The sequence below is a fragment of the Copadichromis virginalis genome, linkage group LG6, assembly GCF_057382275.1.
Source record: "Copadichromis virginalis isolate Kocher_CV1m ecotype Utaka linkage group LG6, C_Virginalis_male_GT1.1, whole genome shotgun sequence".
Classification (NCBI taxonomy): domain Eukaryota; kingdom Metazoa; phylum Chordata; class Actinopteri; order Cichliformes; family Cichlidae; genus Copadichromis; species Copadichromis virginalis.
This window is the reverse complement of record NC_140623.1, coordinates 15,037,415-15,065,292: the sequence shown is the minus strand read 5'-3', so window position 1 is coordinate 15,065,292 and position 27,878 is coordinate 15,037,415. Positions and strand designations below refer to the sequence as shown.

Genomic DNA, 27,878 nt, shown 5'->3' with positions numbered 1-27,878 from the left:
AAGAAGGAGAAGGATATAAAGCAGCACTTTTATTCTAATCCAATGAGTTGCTTTAAAACAGCGATCCAAATTTGTTTTTGTTTAATATCATCAACTCATTCCCCCTCAGTTGATCAACTCAGTGGAGTGGAGGAATTCAAAAATCTGGACCCAGCCAGGGTTTGCTTGTGCGTATGGGTATGTTTGTCGCGCACGCAAACGGACGATGAAATTGCATTTCCTGCGGCTGCTTCACAAACAAAGCCGTGCCACGTTTTGATCGCAATGATTTAAATGCAAAGCAGCGGCCGTGGTAAACATTCCCTTTGTTTTAAAAACAGCTCTGTGATTCACTGTAAGGAAAGTGAACAGCAAAGCAGTGAGGCTGTCAGGAAGAAGACCAAAAACAGTGCAAGGGGATTACACGCTGCGAGTCCACTCGGGGAGGCGTCGTGAATCCAAGAATTGCCGACTGCACCACTATCAATAATGACAGGACAACAAAGCTAGAAGGTTGCTGTTAGATATAACAGGGCATCGAATAGCTAAGTAGCCAAATGGGTTTTGGAATTCATGGAGACAAACAATTAGAAGGAAAACAAACTTGCTGGGTGGAAAAAAATCAAATATTACCAGCTGAAACTATCCAAATGACTCCTCTGGCATCTTTAGCTGCTTCAACTAGAGGTGGGCGTAGTAGTATCGATCCGACACTGGTATTGGTATTGGATCAATACTATCAGGGTAAGATACTTTGCTTCTATCCTCTAAGTTAAGTATGTAGCTCAGTGAACTGTGTTAAATAAATTATTTTGGGGGAAATGAAAAATATTCCTCAGACATGCACTTTGAAAAATGTCTCAACCTTTTTGTGTTGACTGTCAGGTCTGTTTTATTTATAGCCTATAGCTCATTTAAATCGTTAAATTAGTGATCAGCAAAGTGTGTTCAGAATTTGCAAACTGATGATGACTCACCTCATGAATCATGACACACTACTCTAAGTTAAAAGTATTATGTATAATTGAAAGCATTAGTGTTGATGCTGGTATCGGTAATACCGGCCCTGTATTCACAAGTGAATAAGCACAACACAGAACAAGCTTAAACACATGAACTTTGGACAGTTTTGGGAGAATTAGGTCAGGACTGTCTGACATGCAGCATGCAACAGGAAGTAATCTGCTTCACACACATTCACACCTCTGGATATATCTCCACGTGGTTTTATGTGAGGGTGCATGCAAGAAGCAGCACTGGTAAATGCTGCAGACAGTTTGCACAACCACTTAATCCAACATCGCACGGAATTTATACTCAGGAGCTGGAATGTTAGCTGGTCTAAGTCCTTATATGTGGAAATAAGACCTTAACCCTGTATTTTGAAAGAAATGTGAAAAACTTTTGCTATGATCTATTTCTTTGTTCCCTGACTGCCAAAACTTTATCTTGAACTTAAAATTTGAACAAAAACAAACAAACAAAATATACATATTCTTATTGCCTGGGGTTAGAGGTCATCACCGGTGACAACTTAGGTCACAGAAGGTCATTCAAAGTAGCTAATGTGCGATCAGTGTTAGATATTTGCATCCTCTCAAATCCCTCCACTTTCCATCTCTGATTCTTTGCTGTATGCCTCAGCACTAACCGAACCCTTCTTTTATTCTCGCCCAACTTCCAGCTCTCTCTCCGGAAAAAAAGCAACAGTCTCCATCTTGGACGACATTGGCAGCATGTTTGACGACTTGGCAGACCAACTGGATGCGATGCTGGACTGATCTGCTGCACGCATCTCATTTTCCTACAAGCCCTTTCCCTCGCCTCCCCCCTCATCATGCGTAGGTGTAAGAAAACTCTCCCGAGGCTCAGTGCCGGCGCGGAGAGTGTGTGTTCGAGCGTGCGCCCCCTCGTGCGTGCGTGAGCGCTTTCTCATGTAGCCTTGTACAGTACTGACGAGGGGAGTGGGGGGGGGGGGTCCTCTTTGTCTGGTGCAGTAGCTCTAGTACGCCTCCTGGTGCAAGGAGGCCGCTCCCACACAACCTCTGACCTCTGCAGCTCAGCATGTCACCGCCGCCGCCTCCGCTGCCACCCGGCCTCAGATGGCTGTGTGAACCATGAGAAGCACAATCATTTTCCTCATCCTTTGATCTCTACAGACTTGGACCGACATGCTGACTCAGTCAGACAGGGAGACAGCAGATAAGCATATTGCTTGCAAAATAAGCACACTATCCATCTGGCAGGGAGATAGCTAGATAGCTAGATACATAGATAGACAAGGTAGATACTGATGAGACGTCCAAGAAGATTTATAAAAGCACACGGGGAGAGAGGCGGGCCGCTTTCTGTGCCCGATTCGCTCCTGCAGCGTCAAAAGGATGCATTTTTCCAGTCAACTCGTAGCCTCTATTTCTCTTCTGTTCCAGTGGAGGATTATGGTTAGCCGGACTTCCTGACTCCCTGTGTGTCGTCTCTGTTCATGTTGTTGTTGTTGTTGCTGCCGTTGCCGTTGTCGTCGTCGTGTGTAGTCCCTGCTGATGCTCACGTCAGTGTCCTCCCTCTCGTACAGTAGTTGTTGTAATGATCAGAAAGATGATATAGATGTGTGTCCATGAGTTTTGAGACACTCGCACGCACACACACATGCACACACTTATTACATCTTGCTAGTCTTCAGCTTTGTTGGCGGTTAACTCCAGCTGCGGAGGTTTGCTTGAAAATTAATCTGCACACACACACACATACACACACACACCACACCCATGAACATATATTATATATATATATAAATATTTACAAGCACACTCATGCGGTATATCCCTTTGTCCTGCTGCAGTGAACAGTGTTTATAAAAGATAAACCTATATTTCAATGCTTTATATAGTACATCCAGTATACATACATAGAGTTTATAGTATACCTGGGTATTTGAGCTGTTATGGCTCCCTCTAGTGTTGGTTAGTGAAACTGCCTCTAATTGGCCCACCTTGAATCTCGTCTCCCCCACTTTTTGTTTTTTTACAATCTCCCTCTGTGTCTGGTTTGTTAACTCTACATCTCTCTGTGCCTTCGTAGTGTTCTTCATATATTCAGTTTTTTGGTTTGTTTGGTTTTTGTTCCATACTTTAACATATTTATTGGGGTTTTTTTGGGTTCCTTACAAGCCCTTTTGTGTCTGTGATGTCTGAATAGCTTCTATATACGACCTCTAAAATTAGTCAGCTTGTCTACCCCATTTAAAACCAGCCCATGTAAGTCCCCCCGTAAGCTGTAATAAGTTGGCTCCGCTCCTCCTTGAATCCCTGGTTTTTAGTGGCCCACTCAGAGCCCCCCAGTGTTAGCCAGACAGTGGATCAACCACCAGTGTTCATCCCCCAATGAAGAGTCCACTTGTATTTTTATGCTCTTTGAAAACAAAGATGATATATTTGAGAGACAGATGGATCTATGTGAATACTATTAATAATAACAATAACGATAATGGCTGTAGGCATTGAGGTGAGCTTCTGGTCGAGTTCTGGATGTGTTGTGACGGCTGTTGTGCCATGTTGGTTGGGTTTAGGTTGTGTTTCTGCTGTGACGATGCATTCCTGTACAGCTGTGATGAGAATAAATGTAAAAAAAATAAATAAACCGGATGCTACTCTTTCGCAGTTGTTCTTTTGCATCTCGCCTTCTACAGCAGGCCTGATTACGCCCGAGTCACTTCACCCGCACACAATGGCAGAACATGTCAGTGGAAAATCCTCTGGTAATAATTTTGCTGCTTTTGGAATGCTCTCCAAAAGAATCAGAAACCTAAGTGAATCTATCTCCATTTTTAAGACCGAATGCATTGAATTTTCAGGCAAAATACTGTTATAAATTGCAGAACAAGATTTATTACCTACCCAAACCCGAGCGTACAGCGATAAAATATAACTGAACAGGTAATGTGTATTTTGGCTATTTCTACTCACTGACGTGTGACACAGAAATTTAAGCAATGTGGAAAAAAGAAAATGCCTTTGCCATATGTGGGGATTTCAGTGGGGACACAGGGGTTGATTACCCCCATTAGAAATGTTGGTGATTGTTTGCCAGCTAATATTAAGGAAATGTTGCCCTGGCCTTTGTTTTTCAATCAGACTCTATAACTTAAATGAGCTGTACAGTGCTTGAAATTACCGGAGATGTGTGTGACAGGTTTCGAATATGCAGAAACTGCAAAAAAAACCAAAACAAAAAAAACCTACAACCTGCAGCAGAAGAAAACACCAGGATGAAGGAAATGAAGTGTCTAATGGAGGACTCATGGACCCATCCTGCATAATGTTCTTGACCAGTTTTGGTGAATCGCAGCCTCAGTTTCCTTTCCTTAGCTGATAGGAGTGACAACCGGTGAGGTCTTCTGCTGCTGCTGTCCATCTGCTTCCACGTTTGAGGTGTTGTGTATTCAGAGATGCTCTTCTGCATAGCATTCATTACACACTCTGACCTCTGACATCAAAAAGGTATTTTTACACAGAGATCTGCTGCTCACTGAATATTTTTTCTTTTTCAGAACATTTTCTGTAACCTCTAGAAATGGCTGTATGGGAAAATCCCAGTAGATGAGCAGTTACTGAAATATCTGCTGTCTGTCTGGCACCAACAGCCATGTCACTTTAATCAGCTTTTTTTCTCTGTTCCAATGCTCAGTTTGAACTTCAGCAGGTCATCTTAACCATGTCTAAATGCCTAATGCACTGAGTTGCTGCACTGTCATTGATTAGATATCAGCATTGATAAGCAGTTAAACAGGTGCACCTAACAAAGTGAGTCTGCAGTCAACATTATATTATATATCCAGTCTTATTACTACATTGTTTCTATATTCTGCAGATCTAGCTATGCCAGTTAACTACAATTACATATGGTATATTGCTGTTGACAGGTAAAACTACAAATAAGGTGACAGGCCAGTTTTTATAACCTTCAAATCGTGTAAAAACAAATTCCAGGCACATTCCTGTGCAGCACTGATTTTTCGCTGCACCATAGGAGGAGCCACACCTTTTGTTCACCCAATGAAAAGTCCAGTACATGATTAATAGTATTATTCTCAGTGAGATTTTACACTTTCAGACAGGTGTTTGTTGTTAACATGGCTTTCTACATGTGATATGTGCACACAGGTACAGGGGCCCAACTGATTAAAGGATGCTGACATGCAGGCTGGGTTTATCTGTGGTTGCACTTTTTGAGTTTATCCACATTGTCCTGTTATGTCATCATGCCTGCTGGGAGTTAAAGGTCTATATATATATATATAGAGAGAGAGAGATTTTTTTTTTTTACAAACTATTAACTAGTGATACTTGAATTTTCTTAATTTCCTGCCTGAAATTCCTAATAAATTACCAAAAAAAGAAAAATGCCAGATGTAGCAAATGATTGTAAAAAGTCAGAAGTTTCAATAAACACTCAATTTAAAAAAAAAGAAAGAAAGTCAGAAAAGGATTTTATGGCAGTTATAATGGTTCAGGCTTGAAAGGGTTCATTGACCACGATGAACTACAAGTCCCATGATGCCTTGGACCTTGCGCATCTGAAATATGCCGACAGCGTTAACTTTGTTTCTAATTACAGTTTACAATAACTCGTTGTTCTCATGCCCGCATATCAATGAAGACCCAGTAAACAAAAACAGGGACAAAAAAAAAGCGACCCCCCCCCCCAGCAGAAACAATTAAGCTAGCTCTGCAGCTAACAGTTAGCCCGGAAATGATAGGACACGGGGGAGGGGCTTTAACCCTGAGAGGGTATGTGAGGGACTTCAGGCGGGCATGCAGGTCTTTTCCTTCTCAGCCCGAGCAGACGATGGACCTTTGAAGACTATATACTATAAACACACAACATGGAAGCAAAAAAGGCCGAAACGATCTGGTCTGCTTCGCTAAATACTTCAAAGGACGGCGGTTAAGAGTGAACGAGGTGAGTACTGGGTCTGCACGTGGAGGAAGTGTACAGCGACTTACATCGCAAGCACGTGCAACCATGTGGCGATAAAGTAGAACTTGTGCTCCGATTTTTAAAGTGCATTCACTGGATTAAGCAACACTTTAGTTAAATGACGGATCCATTTAGCTATTCTTCAAAATTACTTTAAGGGTCACGGTTTTCACGTCTTTGTGGAACCAGTTGTTGTTCAATTCTGCAACAAATATTTTAAGCAATTCTGCGCAAAGTAAAAGATTCCCTGATTCACTCATTACACATTTAATTAATGCATTCTTTCTGTGTATGAATGCTCAGCTGTGTGTTTAGCCTGATACATGTCATAGACTGTATATAAAAGATGGACATAACATTGGCGCCTGAACGTTATTAAATGCCTTAGAGCTGCACTTTTGCCTAATTGTCAGCAGGGGGTAAACAGCTTTCTAGACATCTATGCAAAAATGACATTACTGAGGTCAGAGGAAAGAAGCAAACATTTTCCTGAAGAATTTGTTTCATTGCTAATAAACCTGATGAAGCAGGATATGCTTTACAGTGGACCTGCTTGGGCCCCTTTATGCTTGCTGCATTGGTTATGTGGTGCTCAAATGGTAATGTCGCCACAGCTCTGTAGCATTTACACCAACACCAAGGGTATGAGTACACACTGCAATGTTGCCACTGCTACACCGTGGGTGTAGACATCAACACTGGAAGCAGAGAAGGGTTTTATTTCATTATTAACAGTGACACGATCATACACTCAGATTTTCAACACAGTGGCGGTAGCTCTCATGTGAGGCTTAAAAAAAATTGAGATGTGCCAACCAGCTGACACAATGCCAAAGTGTGGCATGTGACGACACTTTAGCAAATGAGGGCGAGTATAATGGGCCTGTGAGTCTCACAGTCAGATGTGCTATTTACAAAGAATAAGAATAGAATAATCCTTTAATTGTCCCACAAGGGGAAATTTGGGAGTGTCTGGTTTAAAAATTTATTATTATTAATAATAATGGTAATGCCAGAAATCTTTTGCTTGAGGTGTCATAAAGTCAAAGTGTCACTGACTGTGTCCTTTTATATACAGTTTATGCTACATGTTGCAGACAGTGAGTACCCTCAAAGTCTGAGCAACACTGCTGGACAAACTCATGACGCAGTTTCTGAATTACTACACACATCGTCTCGGTTGTACACACTCGTAGCGGTTGGTTGAAGGGTTTTGGGGGGGCGTTTGGATTTGTCTCTGTTAAAATAAAAAGCTCCTTCTGCCGTGCGACCTTTACAAATGTGCCTTTCAGCCTGTTTTACTACAACAAAGCAAGATTTGCAAGTCATTTGAGGCTCCAGTAATCAATTTCCAAAGCGCATGAAGTGCCTTCTGCTCATGATTAAGATCATTGTGTTTGTGTCTTGTTTTTCAGCCTTCACGGTGGGATTGGATGACAGTGCAGAGGCTGGAGAATGCACAGGGCTGTTTAGCAGACTGAAGGCTGGCTGAATGCAGTCGGAGAACAATGTGATCACCTGGAGATGAAAGCAGAGCAAGAAGAAAACAGCCGGTGAGCCTTTTTTCTTCTTTCTTCTTCTCTTAACAAACGAACCGGTTCCAGCCTGTGACGACAAACTAAATAAACTTTTCTGACACCTACTATGAGAGCTGAGCTTCAGCTCCTGATTCTAGCTTTTCTCTGAGGCTCAGTTATTTATGATAAATGTTTTTATGATGAATTGTCACGTTGCCTTCATCTTTAAAAACAACTACTGTGTTTTCCAGGTGAGAGGAAGGTGACTGGAAGTAGGCTGTATTTTGCCACATGGTCCTGAGAAATGGGCTTTCATGCTGGTCTGAGATCAGGTGAGTCTGTATAAGATGCTGGTACTCGAACATTTTCAGCCTGTGATGACAAACTAAACAATCTTTTCTGACACCTACTATGAGAGCTGAGCTTCAGCTCCTGATTCCAGCTTTTCTCTGAGGCTTCTGGAGTAATCCTGTAATACCATGTGATGCTACGAATGTCTTTATGTGAATAATAACTGAGCTGCTCCTCTTGTTTACAGCCCGACTCAGGATGGCAGATGGTGATCTAGTTTCTTTACGGTAAGTCTGTTTATATGCGATGCATGTGGGAGAGCCAGTGACGAGAAAAACTCAACACCTCGTGTATGTGAACTTCCAGCTCATGGCTTGTTTTGCTTTTCTCCTTCTGTCACTCACATGAATGTGTATTTGTGTCTTTCAGGTGTGGTATTCAGATGTCGTCACCAGATGGGGAAGCTGCTCACAGGACAAACCCAGCAAAGATGATTTTATGGGACAGGAGGATGTTGTTTTATGCAGTTATTTAAAAATACTTTTTCAAATTTGCCAAATAAAAGTTAAACTCTCGTTTTCTGAATGGTCTCTGTGGTGGTGTCATTCTATTGAAATTCTGATGCCTGATTAAAGCCAAAAATGAAGATTTAAGCCAAATTCATCCACCATGAGTTTGTGAATTCGAGAATGAGATAAGAGATAAGATGAAACTTTATTAGGTGGTGCAGGATTTAGAAACTGATACCACAGGTGCACCACCTTAAGAGTAAAGAACAAAGTGGGTACAGCTGCAGTCTAGTCATACTAACTAGACAGTCTTTGGATATTTAAAAGCACAGCTGTGCATTGGGAGGTACAGCAGGGTGACTAATTAAGAATCTGCTGTTCAATCCATGCAGATGTCAAAGTGTCCTGGGAAAAGATGAAGCACCCATCCGCATGATGAAGGTTAAAATAAGTTTAGTGGTCAAAACAATGGCAGCATTAGAGAGAAGGAAAACGTGTTTAGATTACAGGTCAGGTGTTTTTGATGGTCTGTACCAGAGCTGAGTAAAGAAAAAAATCAAAGTACTGTTCTGGTACTTTCTGTGGGGGCCTCGGAGGAGAAACAGGCATAGCCTCCGGTCACATGAATAGAAAATGACCTCCCTGCGTGTTTTCCCTTCGGAGCGACTCATTTGCGTTTTCCCTGCCTGCGCTGAGGCTCATTGCGTGCTCGGATTTCCATACAGGTGCGTCTGCTCCGGCTCTCGTTTGACTGTCAAAGCAGGCGCTGGTGCTTTTTTTTTTTTCTCTCCGCCCCCGCAAGCATCCAGCTTTACCGGGGAGGAGCGCAGAGGAGTGCCTTTACGCCGCGGAGAGCCGACACACACACACGCATATACTCACACAGCCTCCTCCCCCCACCGACTCCGTACTCATCTACCGGTGAAACGCCACCGACTCCCGGCCCTGAACGGTCCTCGCCGCCGCTGAAGCCCGGTCTGCACCCGGCAGCGCACACACTCGAACAGCGGTCCTCTCCCCGGTAGGCCTGACGGTAAGAGCGGCTTTGTCATTCACTCGCTGTCACCACACGTTCACGACGAGGTACATTTATGTCCTTCCTTTATGAGAGGGAGGACAGAAGCTGCTGTAAAATGGGAGGAAGACCGTGATGGGGCTGTAGCATTGCCTGTAATTAAATGATGAAGGCCTTTTCATGAACCGGTTGGCTGGTGGAGAAGCGCAGCAGGATGGATGCTGGTGGTGGAAACCGGCACCGGCAGCCGACCTACTTAGATCCATTAAAAAGATGAAGAGCAGGAGGAGGGAGACAGCTTCCAGTAGAGAGGGCTTAACCGATCCATGATTGAAAACTCTGGCTGTGTCTTGCTGCTGTAATGTGGCCTGGGGCAGGGTGGGGCAGGGCACAAATAAGATAAGAACACGAGACCTGTTTTCTAACATTAAATATATTAAAATATCCTGAGGTGTCTTAAGAAAGAGACAAAACGCGTTTTACCCTGATTATTTACATTTAAATGGTGTAACTCGATCCTTTTTCTGGGAACAAGAGAGAGAAAAATGGAAAACAGTTCATGACCTGCTCTTCTTTTAAGAAATTCGCTCTGTGACTGTTTTTCTTTGTGCTTTCCGTCTCCACTAAACGAATCAGTTTATTCTTGCTCTAGTATAAACATTTTACATGTCAACAGGATTCAAATACAATGGATAAACCTAACAAAATGAGGAAAGCACAATTTTAATGTGGCGTCATATTTTCCCACTAGCGCTGTCCCATACTGCAAATTTTGGTACGATCCAATACCAAGTAAATACAGGGCCAGTATTGCCGATACCATTACCGATACTTTTAACCAATAAAGGCAGCTCGTGTAGGGCAGAGCAGTGTGGCATAATGTAAGAGTTGAATCAGATTTGCCAAATTCTCCACACGTTTTAATGATCACCAAATCACTGATTTTGAACTTTCCACAATAACGCGTTAACACAACAATAACACAACTTTAAGCTTTTTATGTATTTTGAAGACCTGGAATGTAAACGTGCTGAAATTTGCTCTAGGCTATAAATAAAATAGATGCGACAGTCAACACAAAGGTTGAGACATTTTTCATAGCGCATGTTTGAAGCATATATTTTCTTTTTTTTAAAAAGAGAGAATAGAAACAAAATATCAAATCCTGTTGCGGCAGTATCAATCTGATGCCAGTATCAGTGTTGGTATCAATACTATCAATATTTGGATCACTCCTCCCACCTCATTAATTAAGTCAAGCCCTTTTACTTATTTTACTTCTGATCATTTTACTGGCAGTCTCTCTGAAACCTGCTTCTCCATTATGTACATGGACACTGCTGTATGCCTAATCCCACACAAACCATCCTTCTGGAGTCAGAGGTCAACAGCCAGTAAAATCGTATTCATCCACAGCTGAAAATAGTCCACAACACGAGCGCAATTTACACCTGTTAGAGTAATGTTTGCAAAAAGTTGTTTATTAGTTTTTTTTAAACGTGAGTTTTATTTTGAAAAATTAGAAAATAACACAACACTGGTTCTCTGTGCAGAGCTTATCCACGCAGTGAATTATGACTCAGAGCAGAAGCGACAACAAAAATACTCCCGCTTCAAAAAGGAGCTGGAGCAGGATCAGTCGGCTGCTTTTACTTCTTTTAGCACTCTAAAATTGGCGCAGTTGCAAAACAAAAACAAGCTTTAATCATCTGTGTAGTAGAGCTGTGCTCTTTCAGTCTCTGATCTGCGTGTGTGTGTTTGTGTGTATACACAACAGTAGCATCATGGAGGAGTGGGACATCCCACAGATGAAGCGCGAAGTGGAAAGCCTTCAGTATCAGCTGGCAATCAACAGAGAGAAATCTTCCATCACTGTCACTGAGTGAGTCCACCTGCTGCACACACACACACACTCGTTCCCTCTCTGTTCAGTACAGCGTGTGACCCGTTGCTGACCGTACGACTCTCTCTTTCTTTTATCTTTTTTTGTAGGCTGGTGAAATGGATCGAGGGATGTGTTTGTGAAGATCCATTTTTGAATCCGGAGCTCATGAGAGCCAATCCCTGGGTGGAGAAGGGCAAGTGTGTGATTCTCTAGCGGTCACACACACACACACACATACACACTCATATATATAAATATATACGCACGCACGCACGCACACGCACACACACACACACAATCACGGATGCATACAAACTGAAGGATGACGCACTGCACTAACTCACATGCTCGCTCACACACACGATCAGTGCTATCACCGCTTTTCTCTGAATGCTTTCTGTGGAGACGAGTGTATGTGTGAGTGTGCAGCACCGAGTAGCTTTCTAGAGGTTTGTTTTGATGAACAGCACCTTTTTATTGGCTCTTTACACTGTCAATCCAAATAAAGACTGTTTTGAATTTAACACGCATTGATTAAGATTCTTTCATATGATACAACAACAAGTGCAGCTGAGAATGAGACAGTAGCGTGTGTGTGCGCGTGTGTGTGCGTGCGCTACAGCAGATCTCTGATGTAAACATTTCGTCTGACAGCGTTGGACATGCCCTCATTAAACCGGAACCACACGTCACTGTTGCCCACTGCTGTCCCCATAGATAGATCTGCTCTCTTCTCACCTGCGGAGACACAAACAGGCTTTGAGTGCACTCATTCGGGTCCAAGTATTTTCATATTTGATTAAGCTGGTGGCTTTTTTCACAATGAATTAAAAAGTTCATACTTCAATTAATATAAATTTTCCAGTCCAAGTTTCTTAAACCAAAGAGTTTTCTGTCATTTCAGCTCAAACCAATGACTTTTACATCAATAAATCCCACAACAGAGCCGATGCTGATCTGTGTAACTAGTTTAGCTCCAGTTTCACACTAAGGGTGAATTCTTTTTTTTTTTTTCTTTTTTTTTTTGGATGGAGGACTTGAGGAGGTGGAAATAAGTTATGAACATCATCAGCCTTCAACTTCCAGTGGAAAATTTGCAGTTAGGCAGCAACACTGTTTATTTACAGTTTATTTTTAACTTGTTCTGTTAGCTCTACTTTTGGTCTCCTTCTCCTGAGGAGCTAAATGCTAACTACTTGCTAACAGTGGTGTCTTCCAGTGAAAACAGCCGCCTGCTGTAGTGTAAAAATGACACTATGAGAGCAGTGAGGCTGAAGCCGCAAGTACAATAAAAATCTGATCCATCGGCGTAAATATCTGTGTATCTGTGGCTCAACATAAAGCTCTGTAAAGACGATGAAAGCTGCAGACTGATAATCATTTAATCCATAGCATCCTTTCACTCTCACACTGTTGTCACATTATTGCATAATTCAACTATGCACCCATCTAAAGTACTGATGCATACCGTTGACGCCACCAGATCCAAATTAGTGCTTCTCAGTCCTCTCCACAAACCGATCCAATCAAAATAAAAGTCTGGGAAGCATTACAGAGGATGTGGAGCTGTGCCTGTTTTAGTAAATAAATCCTGCTTTGACCTACAAATGACCACAGGTCTGCGTTTCCACCCTGATTACACTGCTCATCAATGCCCCTGATGGTGTGGTTTCAGGAGGGTTAGTGCTTTTAATGGGACTTTTTGGTCATACGGTAAATAAGACATGCACAGAGACATGTTACGGGTCCTGAGCTAACGATGATGCACTTTTCCAGAACTGCAGGAGGGGTGGAGATTTAATGTATTCAAACAGCAGTCACAGTTGCCTCCACTGACTCAAAAGCACCAGCAGGCTCAGAAATGACCTTGAAGAGTTTTATTAGCATCCAAGGGCTACAACTGCTACATCTCAGGAAAATGTAGTAAACTGATTTTGAGGAATGCTGGACACTATTATTAATGTACATTTTAGGAAATAAATATTAAGTATGTTTGTTCTATTGGCTGATGCATAAATATAAGGATCGCGCTGTGCAAAGTAGTTTGTTTGGCTAACAGAGATCTGATAATAAATGCAAGTGGTAACAGTGCTGGCAGTCCAGCAGCTCTGCCTGCAGACTGCAACAAAAACGCTTAATTACCAAAGTTACATAACACACATTAGTTGTTACCTCTGGTGCGTGTGGACCTGATGTGCTTCGAGGCATTAAGTATTAAAAAAAAATCAGAGCAGCCTGTGTTTTCCACATATGAGATAAATGAAGTCAGGTACCTGTGTCTGATGACGGCTGTGGTCTCTGGGGTTTAGGGGCAACAGCTCGACCAAAGAAATCCACCTCAGGCTGCAGGACGCAAACACAACAACAAAGTGATGAGAAGGATGAAGTTAAACAGGAAGTTTCAAACGCTTTGTCCTCAATAACGAGGTCAATATCAGTGAACAATCACACACACTCTCTCTCTCTCATTAGCCTAATTTCCCAGTTGTCTCCATCGGGGACTGTGACCCAGTGGCTTCTTATTAGCCTCATTCCTGCCCTCTAGAGGGAACTATTATAACTCATCTAGGCTCAGTGCAGACAGGCTGCTCCACTCTGGCTCCACCAGCAGGCACCAACTAACACCCACATGTGTGAGGAGCACAGTGACCACACCCTGAACATACAGTAGAGTCTATAACAGTAAACATGTTACCGGCAGTGGAAACTTGAGCTCTGTGTTTTTTTTCTTTTGTGCAGTGCTGCGAAAAACTAAGCACACCTCATGACTCAGTAACTTTAGCAGCAATATTGAGGTTGAAGGCATTCAGAGGAGTTTGCATGACTCAGTGACTACAAGGTGACCATTTCCTGTGGTTGTAAAACCGCCTCAAACCATCACCCCTCCACCACCGTGCTTAACAGCTGGTGTGAGGTATTTGTGCCAATATATTGTGTTTGGTTTCAGCCAGAAATACGTTGTTCTTCCTAATAGACAACATTTCACCATGAAAGTGTGCCAAATGATAATCTTAAAGAATTAAAGAATAATCCCAGTGGATTATTTCAGATTTTTTTTTATGACAACATCACCAAAACAAAAGGCAAACATGTTGTGCAGCTAATGTGGACCAATCAGAAATTAGAGAAAATTTAAGATCAGTTTTGAACAAATAAACGAAGCCTGTATGTGGTTTATAAAGCTTTCTCCTACGGTAGTGCTTCTCCTCCCCCCCCCCCCCCCGGTGTCAGCTGGTATACACTCCCACCCCCATGAACTGTATAAGAGGGGGCACTTTCAAGTTAAAAAAATAACAAATAAATTATTTAAATAAAAGAAAAAAATAAGTGTTTTTTCTGTGTTCAGGCCAAAAATAACAACTACAAATCAGACCATATTATCAGGCAGTGTTGGTCCAGAGCAGCAGTGATTTTCCAGCAGCTAACAGCGTGTCAAAGTGTTTGTGCGCCTCACCCTGCTCTCCACTGTGGTCTGCTTGACGATGTTCTCCAGCCTCTGCTGGTGGTTCCTGCTTGCTTTAGGACCGGCGCTCTTTTTGTCCTCCGCTTTCTACGTCACACAGACACGGCGCATTACAAACACGTCACGTTAATTAGCACGCGCGGGGCCAGGTGCTACGCGTGCCCGAGTCTCACCGGTGCTGGGTTTCGCAGCAGCATCAGTTGCTCGGCCCTCCTCATCTTCTCCTGCTCCATCTCTCTGCTGATGGTTTGTTTGGCCTGGTACGTCAGCTGGCGGCGCGGAGGCAGGCCTGGAAACCTCACCACCTCCTCGACGCGCCTGGAAACCCGCAGTAAACACAAACGAGACGCTCGTTGTTTACACGCAGTAAACACAAATGCACTTGTGATGCAACTGACACTCGGCTGAACCCTGTTAGATGACGAACAATAACAAAGAGCTTCCACTTCTGGTGCCGTGGTTGTTGTTTTGGTTCCCCCCCCCCCAGAATAAAACCCAGAATCTCTCATTCTCTAAAACTTTAATCCTCTTACTGCTGATCTCCAACTCAATCCACACACACACACACACACACTCTCACTCACAGCCCTGTGGACCAATAAATACAATAAAAGCAGTCACACGGTTCAGTCGGCTATTTATTGTGGAATAGCGTTATGTCAACCGTGTTATCATTAGCATCTACATGTGCAGATATCATCTTTAACATCTGAATCCACACAATTCAACAGCAGTTCTGTAACAAACAATAAAAATGAACAACACTGGTTAAACTTCATATTACTAAAATCTAGCCGCAGGTTACTTTTAAATTCATTTTTAACCGTATTAGGACATATTAGGGATTTATAAGGACACACAGTCTTCTGCATGAAAGCAGACATCAGTTCTAGGGTTTATTTTAAATGACCTCTCCTCATCTTTCCCACTCTTCTTCCCTGCACATCTCCTCCTGCTCACAGCGTCCGACATGACCAATCACCAACTGCGGCCAAAAAGAGAGCAGTCCAATCAAATAATCTTGTCCTGCCTGAGCGCATCCGCTGTTTGTGATGTTAAATGTTTAGATCCACGGCTGCACTCTGTGCCTTTTATGCGTGAGATATCAGAGAGTGGAGTTGTGGTGCGCTTGAGAGGGCAGGTACAGAAAGGTGTAGATCAGCAGCAGCAGCAGCAGAGCCAGCACTAGAGGCAGGCCCCAGTCGCTGGTGACCAGCACTTCGTCACAGCGAGCCTGTAGAAAGGAGCCGTCCTGGGCGTCCCGCTGCTCCTCCACACGGGCCGGCATGGCTGAGGTAACAAGCTGGTTATCCCATTCTAACTGCAGCAGGCGCCGGCATCCTCAGAATCACAAAAATGAGGGTGAACATTAAGTAAAAGTCTCTCAAGTTAAAAATGCTCTTTTTCTTCTTTTATCCTTTCATTCCTCGACCTTTCAAAAGGCCACCTCGTCACTTACTGCCTACTAACCTATCTAACTTAAACCCGCCCCTCCTTCCATCCTCTCCTCCATTCACCTGCATCCAACGGTGAGGCTTTACTGCTTGCTACCCTGCTTCAACCACGACCATCACACACACACACACGCCCACCAGGTGTTAAGGGGATTAATCTCTTAAGCCTCCATGCAGAGAACCACAGTGTGGACAAGAGCAGTGACCTTCAACACCCCTCAAACACACATCAGCTCTGCATGAGTCCAGTGTACAGTGGAGTCCAGCCAAGTGTGCGTACGTGTGCGTGTACTCACGGCTCCAGCACGTAGGTGTACTGTCCCTCTGGAGTGCGGTCCTGCCTGTAAGAGAGATTGTATGCCAGCATGGTGTCGATCAGCTCACGCATCTGCTCCTTCTCTCTGCTGCTGAACAGCTGTGGATTCACCTGAAAGAAGAATAAGAAACTTTGATATCATGACCCACCCACATCTATCTAAGCAGACACAGAGGCTAAAACCTGGCATTTCAGGTCCTACATTTACAATGCTTTTTGTCAAATTTAATGTTTGATGTGCAAAATTTAGGTTTATAAGATCTGCACCATAAAACCATAGATTTGTTTTAAAAAAAGGCATCATCATCATTGCATTCTGCACATTTTGCACAGTTTTGGAGTTTGGGCTGAACATACAGGCATGTACCAAGGTTACAATGTAAGCTTTTACATACGGGCCGTAGTTTGGGACAGATGATGTCGAGAAGCAAGGTGAGGATATCGAGGGTCAGGCTGAGCTGACTGATCCTCGCTCTGATGCTTGCTGGGGTGTCGGCCAACATGGTGGACAGAGCGTTCTTGCAGCTGAGGAGCCGGGAGGAGGCCTGGACGGGACACAATAGTGACTGATCAGCAATGATGCCTTAAAAAAACCCAAACAAAAACGTCTTCTTCTCCTTTTATCACTTTTCCTTCGCACTGCTGCACAGGTGTGTGTAGGAGAGTCGTACCTCGTGCTGGCTGTGGGGATAGCTGATGCGGGGCACGTTCGTGTGGGCAAACAGGAAGTGAAATGTGATGGAAAGGAAGGGCAGGTATTTCATCAGAGAGAAGTTCTGCCCGTGCAGAATCACGTGGCTCAGCTTGTCTGAGAAAGCCAGCCAATCCAGCGCCTCGCACGCGCTCTGGAGGTTTGGGTCCCTCACACGCATGGACAGATAATTATCATACAGACCCTGAGGAAAAGAGATGTAATGCAACATTACACAGTGAACCATGAACTACTTTATATTCTGGAAACTTCCACATGAGTCAGTGCTCCTCCTCAGCTTTTCTGTACTGCTCATATTAAGCACGGTTAAAGTTTCAAACATTGAGGTCAGCGTGAGTTAAGAAATCCCTGTGAGCCAAAAACTCAGAAGCCCCACCCACCTGCTTTTCAAACCTTCTGTTTATGACAAGCAACCAATCAGAAGAGAGTCGGTTTAAAGGTGCAAGAGTTAAAGAAGCTCGTTTCAGACAATCGATGAGCTGAGGAGCGGCGTGAGGGCCCGATATAAGATAACAAGCAATTTGAAATGAGCAGAGCAGGTCCCATAGAGTTTCCTGTATTACCTGAGAAACCTTTTCATATTCTCCACTAGACGAAGCCAGATGCAAGATGTGCTGGAACCTGTGAGCTCCACTTCCCGAACCCGGTCCGTCCTCAAACCCCTCACCGACACGTTTCCTGAAAATAATGAATATTTATCAGTAATTTGCAACATATGGTCCTCTACACACCTCAAACACCTGCTGTACCTTTTATTTGTGCCAAAGATTTAACATTATCTTATGACTGTTTACGATGGTCTGGCGGTCGTTTGTTTTTCAGGAAATTCAGTTTTATTTATATAACACCAGCCACCTCAAGGTGCTTTATATTGTAAGGTAGAGACCCTGCAATCACATGACCGCCTGTGAGTAAGCACTTGGCAAGAGTGGGAAGGAAAAACTCCCTTTTAGCAGGAAGAAACCTCTGGCAGAATCAGGCTCAGGGAGGGAAAAGAAAAGACACAGTGACTCGTTTCAAGGCTTCCTACGACTTTCACCTGCTTCAACTGAAGACTTTAAAAGACATTTTAATACTAAGCTCAGTTCATATGCGCTATGATTATCTTCAAGGTTTATCTATTTACTTAGTGATATTTGCATAATTTTCACACCCATAGGTGTGAATCGTCATCTCTCTCTCTGTGTTAGCCATGTGACAGACTGCTGGCCTGTCTCGGGGAACTCGCCGTACCGTTTTGTACGTGGTAACTGGAAGATTTCCTGCCATAGATGGAACAAGCCTTTGTTCTGGTCCTTCTGCCCCACAGAGATGCTCTGAATCGTCTTGCTGTCCAGCTGCTTGACGCCACGACTATGAAGGAACTGGACAGAAGCACAAACACATGTTTACACCGAATTCTTCACACTGGCTGTGCATCTGCCGGGCTTTCCTTCTCAGCCGCGGCACCCACCTGCAGCGTGTTGATGCAGGACCGGATGTCGTTGTCGGTCTTCTCGCACAGTGACATCAGGGTGCCCGTGTCTGCCTTCAGCCCCTGGCGGAGTGAGATCTGCAAACAGCGATTTCGTTTAAACAAGGATCAGCAGCGCGTGTCGAGATGTGTGCGTGCATCTGTGACTATGCTGACCTCTGCCAGTCTCTGTGCCAGGCGGGAAGGCTGAGTCTGTGGGAAAGCCAGGAGGAAAGCCTGCTGCCTGAGAGGCCGGAGAGCTGGGACATAACTTAAAAAGAAACAGATGACTTTAAAACGATAAAGAAGTAAAAATAAAGTAAAAACAAATAACAGGTATTCACAGTTCCCACTCTGCTGTTAATGCCACAGTTTCTCTTACAGGTCGTTACAGATGCAGATGATTGGTCGCAGTAAGATGGACTCCCTCTTCTTCTTCTTCTTCGCCGTCTCCGCGCCAGCCTCACCCCCGTGTCCGTCTTTCCTGTTCAGAACTGCCAGCAGTATGTTGATGGCGGCCTGCGGAGCACATCAAAGGGCAAGGCATTAAGAACGGCTGCGGTCAATTAGCTGCTCTTTACCAATTTAAAGCAGGAGTGTACCGCAGGTGCTCCGTCAATCTCATCGATAATGAGGCAGTTCGGCCTCTCATTGGCTCCCAAAACGGACTTCATCTGTGTCGCTGTGTCGATGCGTTTCTGGAACACCTCGGCGCTGCGATCGTCACTGCACAAACATCAACAACGCCAAGTGAGGCTGTGAAGGAGGAGGATGACAGTAAACCTGCCATCTCCATGACTTACTGCCACTATCTGCTCACTTATTGTGTGGATGCTTTAAGCATCCACACTATTGAGTTCCTGTTTCTCTTTATTCTTTATTATTGTGTGGATGCTTTAAGCATCCACACTATTGAGTTCCTGTTTCTCTTTATTGTGTGGATGCTTTAAGCATCCACACTATTGAGTTCCTGTTTCTCTTTATTCTTTATTATTATTATTATTATTCTTAGGACTTCCGTACACTTTTCGCCGTAGAACTACTTCCACAATTTTCAGCCGATTTTCACCGTTCAAATTTTAAACTATTCAGCTATTTTTGCTCTTTCCGGCTATGACTTTTGCTATTTTTAACTATTATACTTTTTAAAATATTCCACTTTTTTCCTTTAATTTGTCCCATTGAAATGAATGGGAAACTTCAGCAATTCTGCTAAAATTTGCTTGTTTTTGAAACTTAACTACTTCCTCATACTTTCACCTAGAACAACCATTCAAATTTTAAAATGTTCACAAATTATTGGGCTATTCAGGTATGATTCAGCTTTTTCAAATCTTTTACTGTTTTACTTTTATGCCTCTTAAAGTTTTCAGTTGCAAAATTGTGATTTTTCACAAAATACATGCGTTGTTATGGTTGCTATGCTCTTGGCTTCCAGTGTGTCACTGAAGGTTTTGCAGTCTTCTCTTCATGTCCGAACAACTGTTTGCTACTTGCTCAATTTTCACTCAACTTCCACAAATTATACATCAAAACGTAGGTATTTTTGCTGGCTTTCAGAAAATGTCACTATCATTGTTGTGGTATTCATAGAACTTTCGCAAATCTCCTCAGACTAACACAAGGTCAGAAAACTCTCCATATAAAGTCAATGGAGAGTTTGTTCAAAATCACCGCTGCATTTCTGGAATGAGAGGCATATTCGAATCGTCATATCTCCTTAACGAAGCAAAGTTAAGACATGAGGCTTGTCCCGGCATATCTTCAGACACTCCTGACGCTCACAATTCAAGAATTTCTTTCTCAACTATTACCGTTCTGAAATGAGTTGGACTTGTTTGAGGGTAGGAAATTCGTCCTTCGCTCAGATTTCTTCAGATTTCAAAGTCTGGAAATGAACCACTTTTTTCTCTCGTCATAACTTTTTGTTGGATTTCCACAGAGACCTGAAAATTTCCATGATTGTTCACCAAAGCCTGCTGTCTCTTACGGTGAAAGAATGATATCGATACTCCAAATAGATTTCAAGTTACAAAGCGTTGTTTGAGGGCAAGTCAAGGCAGTTTTTGCTTCGCTCTACTCAGTTATGGTGCATTAGAAGTCAAATATCTTTAATAATTCATATTTTAACGATAAATTGTAAACACTGGAAGATTCCCCCATGTCTTCTGAACAAAACGGTGTAAGAATGACCGTTCTAGCCCCTACGGTTAGGAAATTATGGTCATTTGTTTGAGGGGAGTCGTCACTATGAGAAATAGACTGCAATAATCCTGTGCCTCTCTCTGCTGCGTGTGTAAAAAGATGCACCTTTTTTGGCGGGAAAACGTAAACAGCCACTGTGATTGGTGGATTTAAATTCGGCAGCTCTCTCCCTCTGTGTCTGTCTGTGTGTGTGTGTGTGTGTGTGTGTGTGTGTGTGTGTGTGTGTGTGTGTGTTTAGTGGGAGAGAGAGGACCCTGCCCTTATTTGGCAGCATGTCATTGTAGGATTTAAATTGAATATAGTTAGACTGATTGACTGGATTAGAGCCTGTGTTTGTGTGTCCCTCTCTGCATTTCTGTTTCAATATGCCTCCATATTTGTAATTTTGTAAGTTATTGCTATTCTGCTAAATCATAGTATTTCTGGTACTTTTCGGTACTTGTGCTAAATACAGTATTTCTGCTAATTTATAGTGTTTCTGCTTTATTATACTATTTGTGCTAAAACATAGTATTTCTACTAAATGTAGTATTTCTGCTTTTTATACTATTTGTGCTAAATTATAATATTTCTGCTTTTTATACTATTTGTGCTAAATTATAATATTTCTGCTTTTTATACTATTTGTGCTAAATTATAATATTTCTGCTTTTTATACTATTTGTGCTAAAACATAGTATTTCTACTAAATGTAGTATTTCTGCTTTTTATACTATTTGTGCTAAATTATAATATTTGTGCTAAATTATAATATTTCTGCTTTTTATACTATTTGTGCTAAAACATAGTATTTCTACTAAATGTAGTATTTATGCTTAATCATACTATTTCTGCTTTTTATAGGATTTGTGCCTAATATAGTATTTCTGCTTTTTATAGGATTTGTGCTTAATAATATAGTATTTCTGCTAAATTATAGTATTTCTGCTTTTTATAGTATTTGTGCTAAAACATAGTATTTCTACTAAATGTAGTATTTATGCTTAATCATAGTATTTCTATATATTTCTGCCATGTCCCCAGGCAGCCAATCCTCTGTGAGGACTTAGACATTCAAATTTTCAAATCAGGGCCTGCACGGTTTCCCAGCCAATCATATATGTGTCCTGAGGCATTCAAATTTGCATATTGGGGCCTTCATGGCTTCTAAGCCAGCCAATCATATCTGAGGGCTGAGGAATTCAAATCCACAAATCAGGGCCTGCACGGCTTCCCAGGCAGCCAATCATATATGTGGCCTCAGGCATTCAAATTTGCATATTGGGGGAATTCGTGGCTTCTAAGTCAACAAGTCATCCATGTCGTATATCTCTAAAAATTCACATTTTAATGATAAATTGTTAACACTGGAAGATTCCCCCATCTCTTCTGAACAAAACGGTGTAAGAATGACCGCTCTAGCCCCTACGGTTTGGAAATTATGGTCATTTGTTTGAGGGGAGTCCTCACTATGAGAAATAGGCTGCAATAATCCTGTGCCTCTCTCTGCTGCGTGTGTAAAAAGATGCACCTGTTTTGGCGGGAAAAAGTACACAGGCTCTCTGATTGGTGGATTCAAATTCAGCAGCTCCCAGGCTGACCTAGAAACTTACTTCTCTCTCCCTGTGCATTTTTTTGCTGATTTTTTCATTTAACAAGTATATTTGAGGGACCCTCAGCATGTTCAGCATTTTTTCAGCTGTCCATTTTGCTTTTCCAATTTTTCTGTTTAACTTATTACTATTGTGCTAAATCATACTGTTTCTGCTATTTCATAAGATTTGTGCTTAATATAGTATTTCTGCTTTTAATAGGATTTGTGCTTAATATAGTATTTCTGCTTTTTATAGAATTTGTGCTTAATATAGTATTTCTGCTTTTAATAGGATTTGTGCTTAATATAGTATTTCTGCTTTTTATAGAATTTGTGCTTAATACAGTATTTCTGCTTTTTATAGAATTTGTGCTTAATATAGTATTTCTGCTTTTTATAGGATTTGTGCTTAATATAGTATTTCTGCTAAATTACAGTATTTCTGCTTTTTATACTATTTGTGCTAAAACATAGTATTTCTACTAAATGTAGTATTTATGCTTAATCATACTATTTCTGCTTTTTATGGGATTTGTGCCTAATATAGTATTTCTGCTTTTTATAGGATTTTTGCTCAAACATAGTATTTCTACTAAATGTAGTGTTTATGCTTAATCATGCTATTTCTGCTTTTTATAGGATTTGTGCTTAATATAGTATTTCTGCTAAATTATAGTATTTCTGCTTTTTATAGTATTTGTGCTAAAACATAGTATTTCTACTAAATGTAGTATTTATGCTTAATCATAGTATTTCTATATATTTCTGCCAGGTCCCCAGGCAGCCAATCCTCTGTGAGGACTTAGACATTCAAATTTTCAAATCAGGGCCTGCACGGTTTCCCAGCCAATCATATATGTGTCCTGAGGCATTCAAATTTGCATATTGGGGCCTTCATGGCTTCTAAGCCAGCCAATCATATCTGAGGGCTGAGGAATTCAAATCCACAAATCAGGGCCTGCACGGCTTCCCAGGCAGCCAATCATATATGTGGCCTCAGGCATTCAAATTTGCATATTGGGAAATTCGTGGCTTCTAAGTCAACAAGTCATCCATGTCGTATATCTCTAAAAATTCACATTTTAATGATAAATTGTTAACACTGGAAGATTCCCCCATCTCTTCTGAACAAAACGGTTTAAGAATGACCGTTCTAGCCCCTACGGTTAGGAAATTATGGTCATTTGTTTGTGGGGAGTCCTCACTATGAGAAATAGGCTGCAATAATCCTGTGCCTCTCTGTGCTGCGTGTGTAAAAAGATGCACCTGTTTTGGCGGGAAAACGTAAACAGCCACTGTGATTGGTGGATTTAAATTCGGCAGCTCTCTCCCTCTGTGTCTGTCTGTGTGTGTGTGTGTGTGTGTGTGTGTGTGTGTGTGTGTGTGTGTGTGTGTTTAGTGGGAGAGAGAGGACCCTGCCCTTATTTGGCAGCATGTCATTGTAGGATTTAAATTGAATATAGTTAGACTGGTTGACTGAATTGGATCTTGTGTGTGTGTCTCTCTGTGCATGTGTGTTTCCTCATGTGTACATATTTGTAATTGTGTGGCTGTCATAAATTTTTTTTCAGATTTTTGTCATTTAACAAGTATATTTGAGGGACCCTCAGCATGTTCAGCATTTTTTCAGCTGTCCATTTTGCTTTTCCAATTTTTCTGTTTAACTTATTACTATTGTGCTAAATCATACTATTTCTGCTATTTTATAAGATTTGTGCCTAATATAGTATTTCTGCTTTTATAGGATTTGTGCTTAATATAGTATTTCTGCTTTTTATAAGATTTGTGCTTAATATAGTATTTCTGCTAAATGTAGTATTTATGCTTAATCATATTATTTCTGCTTTTCATAGGATTTGTGCTTAATATAGTATTTCTGCTAAATTTAGTATTTCTGATTAATTATAGTTTTTCTACTAAATCATAGTACAGTATTTCTGCTTTTTATGGGATTTGTGCTAAAACAAAGTATTTCTACTAAATGTAGTATTTATGCTTAATCATACCATTTCTGCTTTTTATAGGATTTGTGCTTAATATAGTATTTCTGCTAAATTATAGTATTTCTGCCAAATTATAATATTTGTGCTAAAACATAGTCTTAATTTAAAATTACAATATTCATAGTTCATCACAGTGTCTCTGGTAAATCACAATATTTCTGCTCTGTTGTACTATTTTTCTAAATCATAGTGTTTCTGTAATGTTTAAGTATTTTTGGCTAAATATATTCTTTCTGTTATCTTATATTATTTCTCCTAAATTCTTGTATTTTTGAGAAGTTATCATGTTTCTGGTAAGTTACAATATTTCTGCTAAATTCTGCTATGCTATTGTATCTCTGCCAAGTATTATGTTTCCTCTAAGATATTGCAGTTCTGCTAAGTTATTCCATTTTAGCAAACTTCTTTTGCTTCTGCAAAGTTTTTACAATTTCTGCAACTTTTCAGCTTTTTCAGCTACTTTTTGCAGACAGCTTCAGCTTTAAAGCATCCACACTGCATTTTCGCAGGAAATGCAAATTTTTCTAGTTCTTTATTATTATTATTATTCTTAGGACTTCCGTACACTTTTCGCCGTAGAACTACTTCCACAATTTTCAGCCGATTTTCACCGTTCAAATTTTAAACTATTCAGCTATTTTTGCTCTTTCCGGCTATGACTTTTGCTATTTTTAACTATTATACTTTTTAAAATATTCCACTTTTTTCCTTTAATTTGTCCCATTGAAATGAATGGGAAACTTCAGCAATTCTGCTAAAATTTGCTTGTTTTTGAAACTTAACTACTTCCTCATACTTTCACCTAGAACAACTATTCAAATTTTAAAATGTTCACAAATTATTGGGCTATTCAGGTATGATTCAGCTTTTTCAAATCTTTTACTGTTTTACTTTTATGCCTCTTAAAGTTTTGAGTTGCAAAATTGTGATTTTTCACAAAATACATGCGTTGTTATGGTTGCTATGCTCTTGGCTTCCAGTGTGCCACTGAAGCTTTTGCAGTCTTCTCTTCATGTCCGAACAACTGTTTGCTACTTGCTCAATTTTCACTCAACTTCCACAAATTATACATCCAAACGTAGGTATTTTTTCTGGCTTTCAGAAAATGTCACTATCATTGTTGTGGTATTCATAGAACTTTCGCAAATCTCCTCAGACTAACACAAGGTCAGAAAACTCTCCATATAAAGTCAATGGAGAGCTTGTTCAAAATCATCGCTGCATTTCTGTAATGAGAGGCATATTCGAATCGTCATATCTCCTTAACGAAGCAAAGTTAAGACATGAGGCTTGTCCCGGCATATCTTCAGACACTCCTGACGCTCACAATTCAAGAATTTCTTTCTCAACTATTACCGTTCTGAAATGAGTTGGACTTGTTTGAGGGTAGGAAATTCGTCCTTCGCTCAGATTTCTTCAGATTTCAAAGTCTGGAAATGAACCACTTTTTTCTCTCGTCATAACTTTTTGTTGGATTTCCACAGAGACCTGAAAATTTCCATGATTGTTCACCAAAGCCTGCTGTCTCTTACGGTGAAAGAATGATATCGATACTCCAAATAGATTTCAAGTTAGAAAGCGTTGTTTGAGGGCAAGTCAAGGCAGTTTTTGCTTCGCTCTACTCAGTTATGGTGCATTAGAAGTCAAATATCTTTAATAATTCATATTTTAATGATAAATTGTAAACACTGGAAGATTCCCCCATGTCTTCTGAACAAAACGGTGTAAGAATGACCGTTCTAGCCCCTACGGTTAGGAAATTATGGTCATTTGTTTGAGGGGAGTCGTCACTATGAGAAATAGACTGCAATAATCCTGTGCCTCTCTCTGCTGCGTGTGTAAAAAGATGCACCTGTTTTGGCGGGAAAACGTAAACAGCCACTCTGATTGGTGGATTTAAATTCGGCAGCTCTCTCCCTCTGTGTGTGTGTGTGTGTGTGTGTGTGTGTGTGTGTGTTTAGTGGGAGAGAGAGAACCCTACCCTTATTTGGCAGCATGTCATTGTAGGATTTAAATTGAATATAGTTAGACTGGTTGACTGGATTAGAGCCTGTGTTTGTGTGTCCCTCTCTGCATTTCTGTTTCAATATGCCTCCATATTTGTAATTTTGTAAGTTATTGCTATTCTGCTAAATCATAGTATTTCTGGTACTTTACGGTACTTGTGCTAAATACAGTATTTCTGCTAAATTATAGTATTTCTGCTTTATTATACTATTTGTGCTAAAACATAGTATTTCTACTAAATGTAGTATTTCTGCTTTTTATACTATTTGTGCTAAATTATAATATTTCTGCTTTTTATACTATTTGTGCTAAATTATAATATTTCTGCTTTTTATACTATTTGTGCTAAATTATAATATTTCTGCTTTTTATACTATTTGTGCTAAAACATAGTATTTCTACTAAATGTAGTATTTCTGCTTTTTATACTATTTGTGCTAAATTATAATATTTCTGCTTTTTATACTATTTGTGCTAAATTATAATATTTCTGCTTTTTATACTATTTGTGCTAAATTATAATATTTCTGCTTTTTATAGTATTTGTGCTAAAACATAGTATTTCTACTAAATGTAGTATTTATGCTTAATCATAGTATTTCTATATATATCTGCCAGGTCCCCAGGCAGCCAATCCTCTGTGAGGACTGAGAAATTCAAATTTTCAAATCAGGGCCTGCACGGCTTCCCAGCCAATCATATATGTGTCCTGAGGCATTCAAATTTGCATATTGGGGCCTTCATGGCTTCTAAGCCAGCCAATCATATCTGAGGGCTGAGGAATTCAAATCCACAAATCAGGGCCTGCACAGCTTCCCAGCCAGCCAATCATGTATGTGGGCTCCAGGTATTTAAATTTGCATATTGGGGAATTCGTGGCTTCTAAGTCAACAAGTCATCCATGTCATATATCTCTAAAAATTCATATTTTAATGATAAATTGTCAACACTTGAAGATTCCCCCATCTCTTCTGAACAAAACGGTGTAAGAATGACCGCTCTAGCCCCTATGGTTAGGAAATTATGGTCATTTGTTTGAGGGGAATCCTCACTATGTGAAATAAACTGAAAGAAGCAGGTCTATGTCTCTGTGCTGCGTGTGTAAAAAGATGCACCTTTTTTGGCGGGAAAACGTAAACAGCCTCTCTGATTGGTGGATTCAAATTCAGCAGCTCCCAGGCTGACCTAGAAACTTAGTCCTCTCTCCCTGTGTGTGTGTGTGTGTGTGTGTGTGTGTGTGTGTGTGTGTGTGTGTGTGTGTGTGTGTGTTTGTGTGTGTGTTTAGTGGGAGAGAGAGGACCCTGCCCTTATTTGACAGCATGTCATTGTAGGATTTAAATTGAACATAGTTAGACTGGTTGACTGGATTAGAGCCTGTGTTTGTTTGTCCCTCTGTGCATTTGTGTTTCAATAAGTTATTACTATTCTGCTAAATCATAGTATTTCTGCTTTTCATAGGATTTATGCCTAATATAGTATTTCTGCTAAATTATAGTATTTCTGCTTTTTATAGGATTTGT

The 27,878-nt window shown here is 41.1% G+C and overlaps 3 protein-coding genes, 1 long non-coding RNA gene and 2 other non-coding genes across 10 annotated transcripts in view; 5 read left to right on the top strand and 1 right to left on the bottom strand.

The window, feature by feature from the left end:
- LOC146707495 (uncharacterized) overlaps nt 1-3,628 on the top strand; it is a 62,766-nt gene extending 59,138 nt beyond the window's left edge. For all 4 annotated transcript variants that reach the window (XM_085458860.1, XM_085458858.1, XM_085458857.1 and 1 more), the window contains one exon: nt 1,664-3,628. In XM_085458860.1, the coding sequence (XP_085314986.1) occupies nt 1,664-1,760 (97 nt within the window). In that variant the 3' untranslated portion in view covers nt 1,761-3,628. The remainder of the gene's footprint in view (nt 1-1,663) is intronic.
- Nucleotides 3,629-5,730: 2,102 nt separating this feature from the next.
- Nucleotides 5,731-8,348, top strand: LOC146707492 (uncharacterized). Its single transcript, XR_014921071.1, has 5 exons — nt 5,731-5,937; nt 7,371-7,508; nt 7,724-7,804; nt 8,011-8,050; nt 8,193-8,348. It is a non-coding gene; the product is annotated as an uncharacterized LOC146707492 (long non-coding RNA).
- Nucleotides 7,558-7,646, top strand: LOC146707494 (small nucleolar RNA SNORD60). The gene has a single exon (XR_014921127.1). It is a non-coding gene; the product is annotated as a small nucleolar RNA SNORD60 (small nucleolar RNA).
- LOC146707493 (small nucleolar RNA SNORD60) lies at nt 7,842-7,930 on the top strand. Its single transcript, XR_014921126.1, has one exon. It is a non-coding gene; the product is annotated as a small nucleolar RNA SNORD60 (small nucleolar RNA).
- Nucleotides 8,349-9,000: 652 nt separating the features above from the next.
- gng13a (guanine nucleotide binding protein (G protein), gamma 13a) lies at nt 9,001-11,696 on the top strand. The gene is made up of 3 exons (XM_085458856.1): nt 9,001-9,305; nt 11,065-11,169; nt 11,280-11,696. Exons 2-3 carry the CDS (start codon nt 11,072-11,074, stop codon nt 11,383-11,385), a joined length of 204 nt encoding a protein of 67 aa, XP_085314982.1. The 5' UTR covers nt 9,001-9,305; nt 11,065-11,071; the 3' UTR covers nt 11,386-11,696.
- Nucleotides 11,335-27,878, bottom strand: part of chtf18 (CTF18, chromosome transmission fidelity factor 18 homolog (S. cerevisiae)) — a 30,167-nt gene continuing 13,623 nt past the window's right edge. Inside the window, exons 10-22 of one of the 2 annotated variants that reach the window (XM_085458853.1) lie at nt 19,173-19,296; nt 18,953-19,089; nt 18,748-18,841; nt 18,571-18,669; nt 18,351-18,481; nt 17,681-17,795; nt 17,077-17,301; nt 16,801-16,950; nt 16,386-16,516; nt 14,809-14,953; nt 14,627-14,722; nt 13,446-13,515; nt 11,335-11,910 (exon numbers count right to left, since the gene is read on the bottom strand). In XM_085458853.1, coding sequence (XP_085314979.1) covers nt 11,789-11,910; nt 13,446-13,515; nt 14,627-14,722; nt 14,809-14,953; nt 16,386-16,516; nt 16,801-16,950; nt 17,077-17,301; nt 17,681-17,795; nt 18,351-18,481; nt 18,571-18,669; nt 18,748-18,841; nt 18,953-19,089; nt 19,173-19,296 — 1,639 coding nt within the window. In that variant the 3' untranslated portion in view covers nt 11,335-11,788. Of the gene's footprint in view, nt 11,911-13,445; nt 13,516-14,626; nt 14,723-14,808; nt 14,954-15,232; nt 15,977-16,385; nt 16,517-16,800; nt 16,951-17,076; nt 17,302-17,680; nt 17,796-18,350; nt 18,482-18,570; nt 18,670-18,747; nt 18,842-18,952; nt 19,090-19,172; nt 19,297-27,878 lie in introns of those variants that run through there. The other variant, XM_085458855.1, reaches the window with a different exon arrangement.